Genomic DNA, 20,611 nt, shown 5'->3' with positions numbered 1-20,611 from the left:
AAGAATGTGACTCATACAACAGGCAGGTTTACTTAGGCAACAGAACAAGTCAAGGTTGGGTATTAATTCCCTCAAGGTTTGCTCCATATCCACTCCCTCTGCAAACTAACCTGTACCTTCACTCATCTTCATTTTCTTCTTTCTTAAGGTTTCCTGCCCCAACAGCTACGTAAAACATCCCCCCAATCTCCTGCGAAAACTTGTTCTATCAGTTCCCTCGTCTTTCCTGAATCCTCAGCCTCTTCCTCCCTCTGACTCCTTCTTCGTCATATAAACATGCTCATGTCTCCCCTGTCTAGGAAAAAAACCCAATCTCTCATTCCTTACATCCCCCATAACTGTGACTAGCCTATTTTCTGGCTTTCTGGAGCCAGACATCTTGGAATATTCAAGTCTTGCTGCCTGTATTTCCTCATTTCCCATTCATTCCTTAGCCAACTGCAGCCTGGTTTCAGCTTCCTCCCATCCCCCCGAAGCTCTTTCGGGATTATTCGTGATCTTCTGATTGCCAAAGGCAAAGAATCTCAAGTCCGTCCTTTTCTTGCTTAGATGGCAGTAACAGCTCCATGAAATTTCTCTCTTGCCCCTGAGTGCATTCCCTCCCCGGCCCCTCCCGTCTCTTTTCTCTAACCAATTCCTCTTTGGTATTCTCCAATCCTCTGACGCCAGCCTTCTTCTCATTTTATATGCCCACAGTTTTCCCACGTGACTTCTTCCACATCCATCACTGGAAGTCCATTGTCTCTGTGCTTGTGACTCCTGAATCTAAGGCTTACCTGAAAGCTGTATCCAAGCCTTTATTACTAAATAGTCCTCTGTGTAATGTTGGGTCTCCATCAGGATGTGCCACAGAAACATTAAAATGCAACAGGTCCTTGGGGCAGCTGTCCGGCTCAGTCAGTTAAGCGTCTGACTCTTGATTTCGGCTCGGGTCATGATCTCAGGTTTGTGAGATCGAGCCTTGCATAAAGCTCTGCACTAGTGGCACGGACCCTGCTTGGGATTCTCTCTCTCTCGCTTCCCTGCTACTGTGCTCTCTTGCTCTCTTTCTCTCTCTTCCTCCCTCTCAAAATAAATAAGTATTATTTGAAAATGCAACAGGTCCAAAAGCTAATTTCTTCTCCTGTAGTCCTCATCTTAGAGAGGATCTCTCTCTTCCCAGTTGCCCATACTAGACATGATAGTTTTCTAGACTCTCCTCTTTCACTCACCCTCATGTGTTCTTTTATCAAGTTTTTCTGAGTCTTCAAATCTCCCAAATCTCTCAAATTCTTCCCTCTCTTTTTTTCACCACAGCACTGCCTTTGTTCAAACATCCATCATTTCTGATCTAGACCTAGTCTCTTAACTATTATCTCATCCTGCTTCACCATCAATCCATTTTCCCCACTTATACCAGAAAAGATGATTTTCGTATAAATCTTATCAATCCCCTGGGTGAAATCTTGGTTCAGTGGCTTCTTGTAGCCCATAAAATAAAGTTTCAACAGTTTAGCATGACATGCATGGTCCCTGCCTTTCCGTGAGACTTCGTCTGTACCCAGTTGAACTTTGCATTTTAACTGTGCAATTGTCGTTGTAATATGTTCATATTTCTGCATAGGCTGTGGCCTGAGCCCAGTACTGTGCCCCTATCACACACGCACATGGGTACGCTCACACACACACACATACACACACACATGCCCCTTCCTTCACCAAGTCTTCCCTTTGACTAGAGGAAAAGAAACAATTCTTCAGTGGTCTTTGTACTCCCAAGCACCTAGCAGAGAGCATTTGATAAACGTATGATTAGCTCAATTTAGCAATTTTAGAACTTTATAAGGAAAGGAAAGTTTTCTTTAAATAAAATCTTTTACAAAAGCCTAATGTGTCGACTACACAAAAGCCGGGAATACCATGACTTCGTCCTCTTCTGCGGCAGCTGCCTGTCAGGTGCCAGCGACTTCACTGGCCCAGGGTGAGACCCGCTGGTGCAAAGCTGATCCTGAAGTTGACCAGGTATCTGATGTGTCAGATTCAGCCGCCAAGGGTACGAAGTCCTGAACGTGCTACCATGTGGATGAACCTTGAAAATACACTAAATGGGAGAAGCCAGACACAAAAGACCACACTGCTGTAAAATTCCATCTACATGAAATGCCCGGAACAGGGAAATCCATAGAGACAGAAAGTAGATGGGTGGTTATGAGGGGCTGGGGGAGAGGAATGGGGAGCAACTGCTTAATGGGGATGGGATTTCTTTCTGAGCTGATGACGAAATTCTGGCATTAGTGGTGATGGTTGCACAATCTGTGAATGTACTAAAAACGTCAGAAATGGCACACTTTAAAAGGTCGAATATTGGGGCACCCGGATGGCTCAGTCTTAAGTGGCTGACTCTGGATTTCAGCTCAGGTCATGATCTCACGGTTTGTGAGATCGAGCCCCGCTTTGGGCTCCGCACTGAGTGTGGAGGCTGCTTGGGATTCTGTCTCTGACTCTCTTCTCTCTGCCCCTCCGCCACTCATGCTCTCTCTCAAATAAACTTAAATAAATAAATAAATAAATGGGTGAATTTTATGTACTTTATATTTCAAAACAAATTACTCTGACATGATACTCCATCCCATGGAATTCTTTGAGAGAAATAAAGGAATTGTTCTAAAAACTCTCTAGGCATGAGTTTGTTTCTGTAATGTTAATATTTCTTCCTCAAATTACATGTAAACAATTGTTATCTTTGTCTCATTGGGAAGAGATGTGACTCTGGCATTCCCCATGATGTGAATAAATCTTTGGGGAGCAATGAGTGACTTCCCTCACCCCCAACCACCACCACCAAAAGGTAAAAACAAAACACTGTGGTAATTTTAGGACTGGGCACTAGAGTCCCAAGAATTATTTCCAAAGCAACTTTATATCCTTGCTGAATCTCTCCAGCCACTCTGTTGCTTCCCCTGAATGGTAACCAACCCCCGACGTTCATGGAAACCCACCATGGACATCTATCCCTCTTGGAATGCCCATTTTTGAGGATGGTATTGGCAGAGTAGAAGCTGTTGAGGAGGTAGCGGCTTCCTAGGGAAAGAAGCCCAATTCTGAGCGAGCTGAGCTAAGCAGGGAGCATCAGTGCTTGTGGGCAAAGGTGGGGAGGAACCAGGCTGGAGTAAGAGACAGATTTCTTGACACAAACGTGGGCCAAGCTTCGGGAGTCAGGTGGATTCTGAGAAAGCACGAAAGAAAATGGCCCAGGCCACTCAGAGACAGCAAGTGGGTTAATGCCAAGAGAGCCAGGTGACAGCTTTTGGTGGGGAGACACTATCTCAAGGGAGACATGGTCTAGAGAGTTGGACATCTGGGGTTTGGGCAGTAAGCTAGGCCGCACTCTCAGGCTTGGAGCCCCAGTTTGGATAAACTAGTGTCAGGAGCCATCCTTGAAAAAAAAGAGTTGGAGCAAGACAGAATCTTTCCTCTTCTTGATAAACTATGAAGAAAAGCCCAAGACATTACACCTCTCTCTCTCTCTCTCTCCCTCCCACTCTTCACCAGAGAGACATCCAACAGATAGCCAGAAAGGAGATTCACACATCCACAGCCAAAGTCAGGAGGCGGGTCCCAGCTGCACACACCCACATACACTCCAGCGTCAGCTATGTCCTTTTATTATTATTTTTATTGAACCCTGTAGGTGGAGTTGGTGGTAAGGTAGTTCTCACAGCCCCACGGCAGTGCCCGGCCCAGGGCAAGGCTGCGGTTCAGCAACTGCCACAATCGCTGGGATAGACGTCCCAGTGCAGGCCGATGGCATTGATGAGGGCACTAGATCGGCCGCTGATGAAGCGTAGCACGGTGTTGGGGTACAAGGGGGCAGCATTGAAACTCGTGCCTGTGTCTTTCCCAAAAGGCAGGTACCGGCCCTTGTCAGTCACGAAGACGAGCTTCCTCAGGTAGTACTTGTACTTGCCAGACACCTGGATCACTGACTCCCCGGGGTGCAGGAAAATCTCCTCCAGGTCTCCCTGGGTGCCACCCACATAGTCGCTCCACACCTTGCCATAGCGCACCTGGAGGCTGGGGGGGGGGGTGGTGAGGGAGGGAAGACTGAGCAGGGTGATTGGAATTGAGGACCTCTTGGCCTACAAGCCGAGAGACCTGCAAACTGGTGGCAGAGATGACAGGTCCCCTGCCAGTCCCAAGGTGTGTGAGGGATGAGGGAGCCCTTGAGGTCCTACTGGGAAATTCAACTCCTTTTGCCGACAGGCTCAGAGAGGAAAAGTAGCTTGGCTGGAGCCCCCCGGCCAGTGGTAGAGCTTCAGTTTGAAATCTAGGTTCCCGCTGTGCCCCCAACCCCTACGTGAAAGAAGCAGACGGGCCTTTCTGGATGGCTTTCATGAGGGAAGAGACTCTGCTGCCCCAGGATCAGAAGGATACAGGTTTTGGGGAGAGGCGTCAGCCAAGATGGAGGATGCCCAAGGAGACCTACACCTCAGGTGGGGCCAAGGTAGCCAGCTTCCCAGCGCCTCAGTGGCTGTGCTACAGATTCGCCTGAGGACATGCACACTGGGGGCTGTAGGGCTATAGCAGCACCGGCCTCAGACCCCAGCCTCCTGATACCTTTCACATCCCAAGTTATCCCTGGGACTTGTTGACTGAAACAGATGTGACCCAAAGTGACTGAGAACTTTCCAGTGTGGTAAGATCGGAGATGATCCCCAAACCACAGACACACAAAGAATCTTACCCTACGATGTAGTATCTGTTGACCCGGATACGGATGGCAGTGATGGGACCCTCCAACTGGTAACCAGAATGGGAGAATCGCTCGCCTCCACCGCCTCCATACTCTCCATTGTAGGAGGAGGACCTAGCCTGAACTGGAGGGGACAGTAGGCGTCAGAAGGAGAGATCTCAAGAGCTCCAGTCCCTCCTCACCACTCCTACACCTCCCACAATTCGACGTCCACCACCCCAAGCCAGCCCCTGTGAGCCTGGCCACTGGCAGAGCAGGAAGCTGTCTTCCCATGACGCTAATACTGGGCTCCTGGCCTCTCACTTACTGGCATTGGCTGAGGCTGATGCGCAGACAAGGGCAAGAAGAGCAATGGTCAACATTCTGGGGCTGGAGGGGAAAGAAAGGAGAACGTCAAGGTTCATTCACTCTGTTTCCTTTGGACTTCATTTACCCATGCTTCCCTGGGTTAGACCTCCAACTGAGACTTGGCCCTCTTTGTCCCTCAACTCAGACCTAACTGACCCAGTCTTGGGCTCAGAAAGGATTGCCCCTAGTCTCTAGTCCTGCTCCTGGCAGGTACGGTGTCCTTAACCCCTCTGTCCTCCCTGGTCTCGAGGTAGCCGACCCCCTTGTTCCATCCTGAGTCAGAAGATCAATCCTAAGCCTCTGTCTGGACCAACCCGTGTAAGTCCTGGTCCCTCCTGGCACAAAGCAGGAAAAGAGTTTCAAAGAAGTGGAGGCCATCTCCAAACCATAGAGATGGTTGAGTTTACCAAACCAGGATTCTGAGCAAAACCTAACTGCAACCTGCCTGTGATACACTGGCCCGGCTTGGGGGATCTCCGGGACAGAGTTCAAATTCCTAGCTTCAGCCAGGTCTCAAATCAGAAGGAAAGGAGCATTTTAGGGGTGCGTCTTTGTGTACCCAGGCAGTGAGGGTGATTATCGATGAGACTGCCAATACCAGCATCGGAACAGTTGAGAAACTGCACAACGAGTTTGGACCACAGCTCAAGATATCAGATTCCAGATGCCTGGTCTATTTGTCATAATTCTTTCTCCACTAACACAAATCTGGCTGTATTGATACCCCGAGCATCCCAGGTATCTCCAGTCTTTCTTCTGAGACCCAGATATCTTTGTACCTCCCTCAGATGCCCCAGGTACCTGCCACACAGGTCTCCCCTGCCACTCACTCCAGGCAGTCCAGCTCTGCTTGAATTCCCCCTAACTCAAATCTAGCCAATACTTTCACCCCTTAGCTCAGCCCTCTGTCACCCCTCACCTGGAAGTTCCAGGTGCAAAGTAACCCCCCTGAGACTTCCAGATCTTTTATATCAGGTTCAAGCCCTCCCCCTGCTCTTTATCGTGTGAACTTCACCTCCTGAGCAAACGTGATCAGCCTCGTGGGGTCAGTTGTCAGAGTGGTGTCCTCTCTGGGCCAAGGCCCAGGTATCAGGATGGACAGAATAAACTTGAGGAAACAGTCACCAACGGAACAGCCAGCAGCTTTGGGTGGCCAAAGTTACTAATTTCTTCTGGGTGAGTCTAAGGTTGTCACCCCCCTATTTGGGTGTTCTACAGGTGCTCCTACCTGCAATCTGTCATCTTTCAGGAGAAACATTGTCCTCATTGTCCTACATTTGAAATCTAAACTCTCGTGAGAAGGGATGATACACCCTATGCCCTGTACTTAGGAGTGTCTACTATTTTCCAGACAATTTTTTTTCTTCCTCTTTCCTGTTATTTTATATGAAAAAAATCCAAACATAGAGAAAAATTGAAAGAAATGTACAGTGAACACTCATATGCACACCACGTAGATTCTACCATGGTTAATATTTTGCCGTACTTGGCTTTTTTTCCCCCATCTATCCATCCTCAATCTGCCAGACTGTTTACAAAACTTTTCTGAGAAGGGTAATGTGTTGCTGCAGGTGGACAACTAACACCTGTCGATCTCCCTCCTGAGAGACAGGCAGTCAGGCCAATAGGCATGTGGGACGCTGAGGAAGTAATGGTACATGGTTCCTCCCTTGGGGGAAGTTCTGGGCTCAAGGCCCTCGGGGCTCCTGGGAGCCATGGCTGAATCTTCTGGGGGATAAAGCCCACACGGGGCAACAGCTCCTTCCCATAGGTTAGCTTGATGTCATAGATTTCTTCTCTTCTGAGGCTCTTCTCTTCCACCCAAGTCTCTAGGATGGACTCCTGAGTCCTACTTCTTGACTCCTCTAGGATTGGCTCTTTGACCCTCTGAGTCAGCGGGCCCTCCCAAGCAGAGAGATGGGTGGAGCCCAGGGAAGAGCTGGAGTCATTAGCCTTGGTGATTAATGACTAGTAGCTGGACACATAGAGTATCCACCCCTCATAGACCATCTAGGACTGAGGACTCCTCCCAGGAAAGCCAGGGAGCCCCAACCTAAGGAGCCGGAAATAGGACAGGGCTCTTGGCCTGGAGATTCCAGGAGCAAGGAGGGCAGCCAGGGTTGCATTGTTTGATCTCTGCTTCAAGTTCAAAACAAGCATGTCCTGGTGAGATAACTTCCTCATTCCAGCTGTTTTGTTCTGTCTCTCTTGTCCTCTCTGGTTTTCTTTCCTTCCTACTTCTCTCTTTCCATTTGTCTTGATCTTTCCCCATCATCTCCTGCTCTAAGGATTGTTCTTTGTATTCACTGTCTCCATACCTTTTTCCTTTTGCCTCTTCTCTCTGTCTCTTCTCCTCCCCCAAGCTCTCTCTCTAATTCTCTCCTCTGTCTCCTCTTACTACTGTCTGTCTTTTGTCTTCCTTATGAGGAGTATATCCCACAGGATGGAACCAAACACTGGATATCAAAGATGGCAGCTCAGGGGCGCCCAGATGGCTCAGGTGGTTGAGCATCTGACTTCGTTGGCTCAGTTCATGATCTCACCGCTCGTGTGGTCAAGCCCCACATCGGGCTTTGTGCTGACAGTTCAGAGCCTGGAGCCTGCTTTGGATTCTGTATCTCCCTTTCTGTTTCTCTGCCATCCCCCACTTGTATGCATGCTGTCTCTCTCAAAAATAAATAAGCATTTTTAAAAAACAGAAGTCACTATTTCTTTGAGTCTATATTTCTGCATTTGGAACATGAGAAGTTAAAGGACTCGAGATCAACCAAAATCCTCAAGGACAGTGCTTTTTATTTATTTATTTTTTAATTTTTTAATGTTTATTTATTTTTGAGACAGGGAGAGACAGCATGAACGGGGGAGGGTCAGAGAGAGAGGGAGACACAGAATCCGAAACAGGCTCCAGGCTCCGAGCCGTCAGCACAGAGCTCTAACTCACGGATCGTGAGATCATGACCTGAGCCGAAGTCGGATGCCTAACCGACTGAGCCACCCAGGCGCCCCAGGACAGTGCTTTTTAAACTGTAGGTCTTAACTCACTAGTGGACCACAAAATCATTTTAACGGCTCAAGACCAATATATTTTTTAAGTTTATTATTTTTTTGGTAATGTCTATACCCAACATGGGGCTCGAACCTACAGCCCCTAGAACAGCCAGGTGCCCCAAGACCAACATTTTTTTTTTAATTTGAAAGAGTGAGTCGGGGAGAGGGGTGAGGGGGGGGAGAGAGAGAGAATCTTAAGCAAGCTCCATGCTTAGTGCAGAGCCAGACTCGGGGCTTAATCCCACAACCCTGAGATCATGACCTGAGCCAAAACCAAATCGGATGCTCAACCAACTGAGCCACCCAGGTGCCCCAAGACCAACACATTTGAAAAGTGAAATAGAGAAAGTAAGAGCATCACATGTAACAAGACTAAATACTATTTCCTAAAATACTGTTTCAAATACTCTATACTGCATGTACTGACTCACAATATGAAAGGTTCTTCCCTATTCTGAACTGCTGTTAAAAAAAAAAAATCCTTGAAAAAAAACCTACCTCTCTCAAAGGGTAAGATTTTTATTTTTTTAATGTTTATTTATTTTTGAAAGAGAGGGAGAGAGAGAGAGAGGGTGTGTGTGTGTGTGTGTGTGTGTGTGTGTGTGTATGAGTGGGGGAGGGGCAGAGAGCGAGGGGGACACAGAATCCGAAGCAGGCTCCAGGCTGTGAACAGTCAGCACAGAGCCCAACACAGGGTTCAAACTCACTGACCACCAGGTCATGATCTGAGCCAAAGTCAGACACTTAACCGACTGAGCCACCCAGGAACCCCAGCAAGAGACTTATCTTAAAGCTTGGTTCGTGCCCTTCCTCCATGATCCTCAAACTTCAGTTTGTTCATCTGCGATAGGAGATAATGAGTCTAACCAATTTGTGTCAAGCCCCTGGCACAGATCTAGCACACATAAGTACTGAGTAAATGTTTATTTTTTTCTCTGTCTTCCATTCTCACAAAATATGGTCTTTCTTTTTCATTTCTTTCAGATAAGGTTGATGAGGGAGCAAGGGCTTTCTTTCTCGTTTGCAGTTAGCTTTATTTTTATGGTTTAGCTTAGTTCAGATCCTGGAGATCTTTGTCAAATGCATCATACAACTTGACACAAGAATTTTTTTAATGTTTATTTCTTTACTTTTGAGAGAGAGAGAGAGAGAACGAGTGGAGGAGGGGCAGAGAGAGAGGGAGACAGAGAATCAGAAGCAGGCTCCGCACTATCAGCACAGAGTCTGATTTGGGCTCGAATTCACAAACTGTGAGATCATGACCTGCGCCAAAGTCAGACACTTAACCGACTGAGCCACCCAGGCGCCCCCCTGCAAAAAGAATTTTTTTAAGTTTATGCTTTTTTTTTTTTTTTAGTAATCTCCATACCCATCATGGGGCTTGAACTCCCGACCCTGAGATTAAGAGTCATATGCTTGTCCTACTGAGCCGGCCAAGCACCCCTCAAAGAAAGCTATTTGTGTAGGTTGATTTGGACAACTAAAGTTAAAGTCACTTGGAAACCTGTTATATATATATATATATATATATATATATATATATATATATATACACACACACACACATATTGTTGTTGTTTATTTTTAAGACAGACGCGGGGTGGAGTGTTTGAGAGGTGCACAGACGGGGCTGGACTCAGAAGCTGGGTGCCTAGGGCAAGGTATTTCACTTCTCTCTGCTTCTGTTCTCGTCTGAAAACACACACATAAACAAAAAGGCAATAATTTTGCCTACCTCCTCAGGTTGCTGTGGTTATGATATATTTAATGGAAGTAAAGTTCCAGAACACCGCCTGATGCCAAGGAAGTTCTCTGTTTCTCATCATCTAAGGAGTGGCTCCATCCTGTGGAAATAAGAAAATCATAAAATTCCTAAATACCCCTCATGTTTTAGTTGTAAACCTAAATCACATTTTCCTAGCCTTCCATACATTTGCTAACATTGTGAGGTTTGGTTTTCCGCCCCCGCCCCCCAATTGAATATGTTGCAGGCAAACTAAAGGTGTGTGTCCACCTGAGGCCAGACTTGCTGATTTTAGTACTTCTCAACTCTGGCCTTATCATATCAAGGTTATGAGGATGTCACGTGTCTTCTCTGGTATCATCACCTCATCATGTCTACACATCTTATAAAAGAGTAAGGGCAAAATGGTCAAGTAACCGGAGAATACTGATACACAGGCCAATGTAGCTTGAACTGAATATCAAAAGCACCTACTGAGGGCCCTGGGAAAATGGAAATGAAGTGTCCTGCCCTGGAGGGGCTCACACTCTCCTGAAGGGCAAACCTAATCAAGCTGGTCTTCAGAGTGCAAGGAAGGAGCATAGCTGGATGCATAGGGATTCAGTCAAACCCAGAGGAGGGGACAAGGATCCTGGCTGTGGCCAGGAAGTGTGGTCACAGATGCCAGAATTGCACAGTGAAAAGAGAGAAGCGGGCTGATGCCTGGTTTTGCCGCTTTCCCTTGGCAAATTAAAGTCTCTGAATCTCAGTTTCCTCATTGCAAAAGGAAGGATAAGATCCACTTCAAGGGTTGCTTTACAGGATTAAATGAGACATAGCAATGTGCTTAGGGGCACTTGGCTGGCTCAGTTGGTGAAGCATCTGACTCTTGATCTCTGGGTTTGACTTTGAGCCTGATGTTGGGTATAGAGATTACTTAATAAGGAAAGAAAAGAAAAGAGAGAGAAGAGAAGAAAAGAGAAGAGAAGAGGGGTTAGTAAATTGCTAGGCACATTGAAGCGCCTTGGCCAGGAGCAGTAGCTTAGGAGGAATAGAGACATTGGAACAAAGTAGGAAGATCAGCACAGAGGACGAAGTAAGTGGGCCACACCATCCTTCACTGAGGGAAGAAAGTATCAGGGCAGACAGGGCCCGCAGAGACTGGAGGAAGCCAGTGAGAATCCCCAGGCAAGCCATGAACAGAACCAAGAGTGAGCATGGCCAACCCCACTCTCAGAGGCTGAGAATGAACAAGGCAGAGAGCTGGAGCTCCTGCCTGAAGGCCTCAGCTTTCTGCACAAGAGAGAGAAAGTGTATCCGCTGATGGTTAGAGTCGAGGTTGGGCAAAGCTGGTAGGGAAGGGAGAGAGAGAGAGTGTTGCCCAGATCCACATGACAACATGACTGAGGGACCAGGTGGAGGTGGGGGCACTACACGTGGTCAGTTGTGTGATTTTCTCCAATGTGGCTCACCAACCTGTTAACAGGACAAAAGGAAGTAGTTGTACTGGTTCCAGGCAGAAGCTTTATGAGGAAGGTGTGTATGTGGGGGCGGGGGGGGGGGGGGGGGACAAGGAATGGCAAATGCCAGGCAAATGCCAAGGAATGGCAAATGCCAGGAAGAGAGCGGTTGGAACAATACAGCACAAAGTCAAGGTTATAGAGGAAGTGGAGTGAGATTGGGTAGGGCTAGTCAGGAGGGGACTCCAGGATGTGGGCTCCAGGAAAAGAAGTACAATGGGATGGACCAGCAGGTGGAGTGGGAGAAGAGGGAGGGAGGCTCAGAGCCTGGGGGAATCTGATGGTTGGTATAGAACAATCTTGAGTGGTAACAAGATTTCAGGTGGGTGAACAGATGTGAAGGGACAGATCCTTTAGGGCCTTTCAAAGATGAGCAACAATGCTAGACCAAGATGGAAGGGGACAGAAGTGCTGAATGCCTACTTTAAGAGGTGCTTTATATAAACTATCTAGTATTACCCTCCAACAACCCTTCAAGTTGGGAATTCATGAAAAAATGGAAATCGAATAGATTGCCAAGAGTCTCAACAGCTGTGGAGCTAGGAACCTCAGATTTAATCCCAGGGCTGCCTGGTTCCAAAGCCCGGATTCTTTCCACCTTCCCCGATTTCCCCACACAGGTGACACTTGGGACCTTTCTAATTCATTCTTATCATTTTTTAAAGTTTATTTATTTAAAGCATCTCTAATACCCAACGTGGGGCTTGAACTCACGACCCTGAGATCAAGACTTGCATGTTCCTCTGACTGAGCCAGCCAGGCACCCCCAATCTTATTTTTCACAGCTCTCAAGGTTGGAATCTCTGACTCTTGGGATCCTGAGCAGCCAGTAGGTGCCACCCAGCAGGCCCTGAGCAGTGATAAAACGCTCCTGAGCTCAGCCCTGTGTTTATCCCCTGTCTGGCAGCAAGATAGCTCCGGGTGAGGGCTGGGACTCTCAGCAGGGTAGACCCCACTGCAGAGGGGGTGAGGGTGAAGGGAAGAACAACCGGAAGTGCCTGGACCTTTCTGTTGATACTCTGAAGGCGTTTCTTATGACTGACCTGCTCAGTAAGTCATTCATTCAGCAGCAGGAGGTTGGAGACGGTCAGATCTGGGTTCCGATTCAGCTCTGGGACTTGAGTTGTGTGACTTTGGATGACAACAACCAACTTTCTCAGTTGACCCAGAATTAAAGTGTTTTCTGGGATGTGGAACTTCAAGTGCTAAAACCAGGACGGTCCCGGGTGCCTGGCTGGTTCATCAGTAGATCATGTGGCTCTCGATCTTGGGGTCATGAGTTCAAGCCCCACGTTGGGCTTACATTTTAAAATGAATGAATGAATGAATGAATAAAAATAAGGATGGCCCCAGGCACAATGGGAATGGTTGGTCACCCCGGTTGGGCTACTCAATCCTCCTAAGTCTCAGTTTCCAAGTATAAAATGTGGTTATAGGCTGTCTGCTTCTCTGCTCCTCACCACCTGGGGTTGTGCCTTTCAGATAACACAAGAGCAGAGAACACGATTTAATTCTGTCTGGCCAGGAGATGTTGGCTGATAGGTTGGCTGTATGCTCCTTCATCCACTGAAGCCGCTGGAGCCTCCTTCTGAAGTGCAAAGCAACTTTTTTTTTAATGTCTATTTTTGAGAGAGACAGAGTGTGAGCAGGGGAGGGGCAGAGAGAGAGGGAGACACAGAATCTGGAGCAGGCTCCAGGCTCTGAGCTGTCAGCACAGAGCCCAACATGGGGCTCAAACTCACAGAACACAAGATCATGACCTGAGCTGAAGTCAGACAATCCACTGAGCCACCCACGCGCCCCTGCAAAGCAACGTTTTACTGACATTCTGCTTGGAGACCTCAGACTGTAACTCATGTTGTGACACGGACCCCAAGTCATGAGCTCCTCTACTTGCCCCCCTCCCCTACTGTTCCTGGCTACTCCCTCTTGTCGCCAGGGGAGCGTGGCAAGATCGGAGCACACCATGCTCCACAGGCAGGGGTGAGACAAGGGTTGGGTGTGCGTGGATGAAGGCAGCTTGAAACACAAAACCTAGAACTCTGGTCACAGTATCATTGCATAAGAAGAGGTCTTTAGGCTTCAGCCAGGACAGGTGGCATGAGCATGGAAGGACCGCAGCCATCTTCTTGAAGGGTTGTCTTCCCTCATGCCTGTTGACGGTCGATTCTCCTCTTGCCTGAGGTTGGTGGCCTCCACACGTTTCCTAGAAGCCAAGTGCACGGTGGACCCAACACGGTGCAGGAAGAAGTTGTGGAACCGTTGCTGCTGTCAGAGGGTGGGCCCGGAGCAGAGAGTAAGGAGAGGTGGATGAACTCAGCAGTTGTAAATTTGGTCACCCACACTTCCTCAAAAAGGTGAACACAGTGTTGCCATCCGACTGTGAGGTCTGACTCCCAGCTATAGAAACTGAGAACATGTCCACACAAAAACCTATACATGACTGTTCACAGCAGCATTACTTGCAATAACCAAGAAGCAGAAACAATCCACGTGTCCCTCGACTGATGGATGGATAAAAATGTAGTATAGCCATACACTAAAATATTCAGCTTTTGTACAAAGAAAAGAATGAAGTACTGGGGTGCCTGGGTGGCTCAGCTGGTTGAACGCCTGGCTCATGGCTTCAGCTCAGGTCATGATCTCATGGTTTGTGGGATCGAGGCCCGTGTCTGGCTCTGTGCTGACAGTGTGGAGCCTGCTTGGGATTCTCTCTCTCCTCTCTCTTTGTATCTCCCCCAACAGTCTCTCTCTCAACATAAATAAACATTAAAAAAAAAAAAAAGGAAGAATGAGGTACTGATTCATTAAGCATGGATGAACCCTGAAAACATTATGTGAAGTGAAAGCTGCCAGGCACAAAAGGCTGCAGGTTACGTGATTGCATTTATATGAAATGTCCAGAAGAGGTAAATGCATAGACACAGAAGACAGACAGTTGTTGGGGTGCCTGGTGGCACAGTCAGTTGAGCATCCAACGTCAGCTCGGGTCATGATCTGGCGGCTCACGGGTTGGAGACCCACATCCAGCTTTGCGCTGACAGCGTGAAGCCTGCTTTGGATTCTCTGTCTCCCTCTCTCTCTGCCCCTCGCCTGCTGTGTCTCTCTCTCTCTCTCTTTCTCAAAAATAAACATTTAGAAATATTTTGAAAAAAGAAAACAGCGTTGCCAAGGTCTGGGGGAGGAGGGAATGGGGAGTGACCACTAATGGGTACAGGGTTTCTTTCTGGGGTGATGAAAATGTCCTGAAATTAAATAGTGGTGATGGTTGTGCAATCTTATGAATATATTAAAACCCACTACTACTGTACTGGGTGAACTTCATAGCATGTGAAGTTCAATAGAAATAATAAACGAAGTTTGGCCACTGAGTCCTGTGCATGTAGAAAGTACAGCAGTGGAGTGATGCCTTCAGGCTCCTGTTGATATCCTTTGGCATTGGGATGGGGTGTTAGAAAATGGGTGGGTTTGGATGGGGATGAGTCTCCCACACCCAGGCTACAAGTGGATCCTCCAATTGGATCACCAGTGGTTAACTGCCCATGGAGGTAGTAAAACCCTTGTGATGAATGGGGCTGTGACAGCCAAGTATGTTGTGGAGGGGATGAAGCTTAACATTTTCTTGAGACCACCCATCTCCAACAGAATCAGACTAAGAACCTTCGTACGGGCAGGCCCATTTCATGTAGGAATTGGGAAAATTGTGGCAGCCCCTTGGGCCCTCCTTTCTCCTGGGAACATCTGGTGGGCGGCCATGTATCACAGGGTGTGGGGTCAGATGCTGGCTACAGAAAGCCTCAGTATAGAATGGACCTCAGTGACTTTCCAAGTGGCATCATGGCAGAGAAAAGGGACCCATGTGCCATTCACAAGTGGCCATGTGGGAAGTCGCCCCTACACATACTTAGCTTCCTTGAGATCGTTCTGGTCCCCTTACCTTCTTTTTTTTCTTATTCGTTTTTTAAGTTTATTTATTTATTTTGAGAGAGAGAGAGAGAGAGGGAGGGAAAACAAGTGGTGGAGGGGCAGAGAGAGAGAATTCCAAGCAGTCTCCACACTGTCAGTGAGGAGCCCGATGCGGGGCTCCAACTCACAAAGTGTGAGATCACGACCTGAGCCAAAGTCAGACGCTCAAGCGACTAAGCCACCCAGGTACCCCAGGTCCCTTTATCTTCTGATGGGGCCTGTGAGCTTTGGCTGCAGAGAACTGTTAAGGTATACAGGTGGCTAGATTGGACAGGGGGATCTAAGCAGAAGTGAAGGAAGGCATCCCAAGCAGGCTCCACTTGTTGGCACAAAGCCCAATACGGGGCTCATGAACCATGAGATTATGACCTGAGCCAAAATCAAGAGTTGGATGCCTAACCGACTGAGCCACCCAGGCACCCTCCAAAAATGTTAAGCTATTTTTTAAGTGGTAAGAGATAGTTAAGAATCAAAAACATCCCATTTGGATTCCAGATCATGTTGGATCTTCCTGGTTTTAATAATGTTTACCCTTCTAGTGTTTTGTTTTGTTTAAATTTTAAATTTAAATTCTATTTTAGTAGGTTCCACCCCCAGCATAAGGCTTGAACTCACAACCCTGAGATTAAGAGTCACATGCTCTACCGACTGAGCCAGCCAGGTGCCCTTAGTGTTTTGTTTTTTTAAGGGATCACTAATTAAAACAGAACATACATAATTTTCAGATTTTATTTACTTATTTATTTAGACTTAAAATTTTTTATTGTTGTAAATACATGTAACAAAATTTATTATATTAACCTTTTTTTAACTTTATTTATATATTTTGAGAGAGACAGTGTGTGCAAGCAAGTGGGGGAGGGGAGAGAGAGAGGGAGAGAGAGAATCCCAAGCTTGGGGCTTGAACCCATGAACCAGGAGATCATGACCTGAGCCGAATCAAGAGTCAGATGCTTCACTGAATGAGCCACCCAGGTGCTCCCTTGACCTTTTTTTTTAAAGTTTATTTTTTTTAGTAATCTCCACACTCAACGTGGGGCTTGAACTCATGACCCCAAGATCAAAAGTAACATGCTCTTCCGACTGAGTCAGGCAGTCGCCCCAATCTTAACCATTTTTTGTGTCCATCTCAGTGGTATCAAGTTCAGGTTTTATTTTTTATTTTATTTTAGTTTTTAATGCTTATTTATTTTTGAGAGAGAGAGAGAGAGAGAGAGAGTAGGGGAGGGACAGAGAGAGAGAGGGGGGACACAGAATCTGAAACAGGCTCCAGGCTCTGAGCTGTTAGCACAGGGCCCAATGTGGGGCTTAAACCCACAAATCATGAGATCATGACCTGAGTTGAAGTTGGATGCTCAACCGACAGAGCCACCCAGGCGCCCCAAGTTCCAGTTTTATTTTAAGGGATATGATCTCATCGAATTATAATCACATCAGGTTTCGGCATATGTCGTAAAGCCAGGAGCCTCGGGACTCTCCATTTCCACCTACCCCCATCCCATGCCACATTTTGTGCTCCTTCTGGCCCTTTCCTCAAAACCACCGGGACAGACCAATGTGAGTCAGGCTGCCCTTGTGACCATCTTGTAAGACACTAACATTGCAACATATTTTTGTAGCATTTCTCATGAAATGGCTCTCATTTTGCAAAAGCAAATATTAATACCTGGTAAGGATTGTGTTCAGTTGCTTGCCAGACCAGGAATTTATACCTATGCTTCTCCGGTCCCTCCCGTATACAAGGGTTGTGTGACTTTGGGCACAACGTCGCCCGTGTGCGGGGCCTGTTTGTCATCTGTCAGCAAGCGAGTGGAACTAGACAATCTCCGAAGGGATCCGAGTGGCTGAACAACACTCCCTCCTCACTCCTTGCTCCCAGGTTCCTCCGAGCCTCACTCCAGGAGAAGGGAGGCCGGAGGGCAAATGTTCAGGGTCTTGGAGACAGGATTCTCCCAAGAGGCCTACTTTGTTGGTGCCCACGCCTCACCTCACAGATGGCTTCCAACCAAAACTCAGGCTAACTGGCCTAAAGACGAAGAGATGCATGTTCATGAAAAGTATGGGGAAGGCTGGGTCAAGCAGGAGGGGGCTGGATGGCAGGGGTGGGTTCGGAGGGGTGCAGTGGGCAGGCCAGGGCCAGGGCCACCCCTCGGAGATCAGGCAGAGCGAGGGGCCTGGGGCCTGGCTATGGGGTGAGAGTGAGTTCAACACAACCACTGCCCATTCCGGCCCCACCTCTCGCCAGGAAACGCCTCCCCACCACATTGACCACATCCCCCCAGGTTGCCTTGGAAACACTCCCCAGGGGCAAGAGGAGTTGGGGCACTGTTGCCCAGCAACAGGTGGTGCCCTCCCTTCCGGCCTCATCTGAGGCAACTGCCTGACACCCTGCACAAGGAGGAGTGCTCTGAAGGGAGAGCCAGGAGCCCTGGGGCCGCCCTGAGTTAAGGTGAGGCGTGGTGAGGGCCCCTGCAGGTGGCGGACCTGGGGGGCAGAGAGAAGCAGGCAGAGTCAAACAAGGGAGGCACGTTTGGCCAGGCCCGGGGCCAGAGCCGGAGAGGAGAGGCGGGGACAGGTGCAGAGGTGGCGCCCGGGACCTGGCAGGACAGCAAGCTCAGTGGAACCTGCAGAGAGCAAGACCAAATCCAAGGAGAGTCGTGAGGGCCCAGGAGCACCCAAGGTGCCAGCCAAGCGGTGGGAGGGGGCGCACAGGCAGGGTGGGAGTCGGGAGGGGAGCTTCTCGTTTCTGCACCCACCACTTCCTCTGAGGCCCAAACAAGACGTGGGGGAGCCTAGACAGCAGGAAAGAATCTCTGGGGGCCCTTACAGTTTTGTCTGAGGCACCCCGGGGTCTGGGCGGCGGGAGTAGGGGTGGGGGACAGGGCTTCTGGAAGCAGGTTCAGGAGCCAGAGCAGGAGGGCCAGCTGCCAACCAAGGTGGGATCCTGGCTCTCCAACCTTCTGCCTATCTCTCGCCGTTCTGGGCCCTCTTTGTTCCTCTGTCTGCCGGGGTCTGTTTCCCAGGCCGGATGCGGAGCCCCTCGGGCCTCTGTCTCTCTCCTCATTCTTGTTTGGACACACGCTGCCTCTCTCTTCCTGTAGGTTGTGCTGACCTTGTCTCATGTGCTTCCTCTCCTGACCCCCTGTCTCTTCAGATGCCTTCAACTCCAGAGCAGCCCTCTGGGCATGTGGAGGGACTCCCTGAGTCGGAGCTGGTTACATGGCCCCCGCTGCCCTGTGGGCCCTGCATCCCCATCATGCTGGCCCTGGCCTCCCTCGCCGCCCTCTTCCTCATAACGACAGCTGTGTTGGCCGAACGCCTCTTCCGCCGCTCTCTGCACCCAGACCCCAGCAACCGTGCACCCACCCTGGTCTGGCGCCCCGGAGGAGAACTGTGGATCGAGCCCAGGGGCACCCCCCGAGAGCGCTCAGAAGACTGGTATGGCTCTGCGGTCCCCTTGCTGATGGATGGGGCCCCAGACCCTCCCATCTCTGGAGGCACCTTGGAGGCCCGAGCCACAGCCCCACCTGCCCCTATAGCCCCACTCTCCCCTCCCAGCTCCTTGGGCCTCCAGAGCCCACCCAGGGCCCCAGTCCGCAGCACCTTCTGGGGGCCCCAGGCCTTGGAGGAGAGGCCCTATGCTCCGGGCCTGGTGAGCTGGGCTGAGCCTGAACAGAGGCCAGAGGCCAGCATGCACCTGGGGAGCCCCCAGACCCGGAGGCAGCGGCTAGGGAGCTCTGATCTGGAGTGGGGCCTCCAACCTCGGGTCACCCTGGAGCAGATCTCTGCTTTCTGGAGGCGTGAAGGTCGGACCAGTGTGGGGCTCTGATTCCCCAGGGCCTGGAGGACTGGCCTCTCCGAGACACTGAGGAAGGCCTTACCTCAGAGGGTCTCTCTGAGGCCTTAAGACCCTGAGGCTCCAGCCTAAGAGCCCAAGTTCATACTTGGGCCCACAGGGAAGAACACCCCTCCCAAGGCCTTTTACATCTGGATTTCAATTTTCTGGATCTGGGGCTGGGCAGGCACCGCATGGACAGAGCCTGTGCTGCAGGGGAAGCCCAGAAGTATCTCTCTGGCTGCCCAGGGTCTCGGCACAGACAATTGGAGGTGGGGCCGTCTACGGGCCAGAAGTCGCCAAAATCATGTTCTAGATTAAGAAAGATCTCAAGCTACCAAACAGGTAGGAAATAGCATCATCACAGAAGCTTCCACCTTCATTGTGCACCTAAGATGCCAACATCGGCGTGCAGGGGTCCTGTGGCTGCCGAAGAACAGACTGAGTGTAGATGACCAGGGTCAGTCCTGCCATCAGGAGAGGACAGGAAGCCAGCCTCCCAGAGCCACGGATCATGCCTCCAGGAAAGCACAGACAGAGGTCAAGGCCAGGCAAAGGAGCGTCTTATTACATCCAAACTGTAGCTTTGACCCCCAACTTGCCACAGGAAACTTGGACAGCCAAATTGGAGAGGCCCCTCCTTGCCTCCAGCTAGGACCTCGAGTCAAGGGAGGTCAGGGGGCAGCCGTCCCATTAAGGTTGAAGATGGCAGCCCGCTGACTCTGACCCCTCCGGGGTGAGGGAGGCCCGCCGAAGCGATCAGAGTTTGATCCAATGTGGAAAGGAACACTGTCCCTGGGGAAGAGCAGCTCCCGGTGTGCGGCCTCTGGCCATCCTCCCTCCCAGCTTGCTGGATCAATCCAGACAGATTTGCCCCATGACAGGCTTATTTATAATGCCTCACCCGGTAGAAATGGAGCCCAGAGAGGTCCTTGATTCCACAGCCATCTGTATCAGCTGGCCGCCCCCTGGGAGGAGAGCCAGGAGCTGGGGAGAGGTAAAGGAGCTGCAGCCCCGGCACGGGGAGGGAAGGGGGGCCCGATTTCCCAAACTTCAGTCACGAATGTTAGGATTTTTGCCTTATCACTTTACCACCTGTACTATTATTTACTTCATATTTTTCCTTAAGATGATTTCCTATTTGCCGAATAAATTTATTTTAGAAGGAACATTTTTTGTATCACTTCTGCAAATGGAAAACCAGTTATCACGTGCCATAAATAGAAAGTAAAACATGAAAATAAATACAAGGTTAAACAAAGATATTATGTTCTAAGTAGATATTGTTCCCTCCCTGCTAGTAGCATTCATTGACCCAGAGGTCTGCTCTTTCTTTTTTTTTTTTTTAATTTTAATTTCTTAATGTTTATTTGTTTTTGAGACAGAGACAGAGACAGAGGGTGAGTGGGGGAGGGACCGAGAGAGAGGGAAACACAGAG

General features: G+C 49.2%; 2 protein-coding genes across 5 annotated transcripts in view; one reads left to right on the top strand and one right to left on the bottom strand.

Moving 5' to 3' along the window:
• CE3H16orf54 (chromosome E3 C16orf54 homolog) overlaps window positions 1-20,341 on the top strand; it is a 53,420-nt gene extending 33,079 nt beyond the window's left edge. For 2 of the 4 annotated variants that reach the window (XM_078440220.2, XM_078440218.2), the window contains one exon: window positions 18,492-20,341. In XM_078440220.2, coding sequence (XP_078296346.1) covers window positions 18,492-19,166 — 675 coding nt within the window. In that variant the 3' untranslated portion in view covers window positions 19,167-20,341. The other 2 variants (XM_060648962.3, XM_060648963.3) reach the window with 2 other exon arrangements.
• Window positions 2,613-5,334, bottom strand: LOC132675499 (zymogen granule membrane protein 16). The gene is made up of 3 exons (XM_078440221.2): window positions 5,040-5,334; window positions 4,724-4,856; window positions 2,613-4,053 (listed from the first exon to the last, which is right to left on the bottom strand). The coding sequence occupies exons 1-3, from the start codon at window positions 5,134-5,136 to the stop codon at window positions 3,738-3,740; spliced, it is 546 nt and encodes a 181-aa protein (XP_078296347.2). The 5' UTR covers window positions 5,137-5,334; the 3' UTR covers window positions 2,613-3,737.
• Window positions 20,342-20,611: the final 270 nt, after the last annotated feature.

This window comes from Panthera onca, chromosome E3, assembly GCF_046562875.1.
Source record: "Panthera onca isolate mPanOnc1 chromosome E3, mPanOnc1 haplotype 2, whole genome shotgun sequence".
In the NCBI taxonomy this organism is placed as follows: Eukaryota; Metazoa; Chordata; class Mammalia; order Carnivora; family Felidae; genus Panthera; species Panthera onca.
Note: the sequence above shows the minus strand (reverse complement) of the source record. Positions and strands in the feature narration are given on the sequence as shown.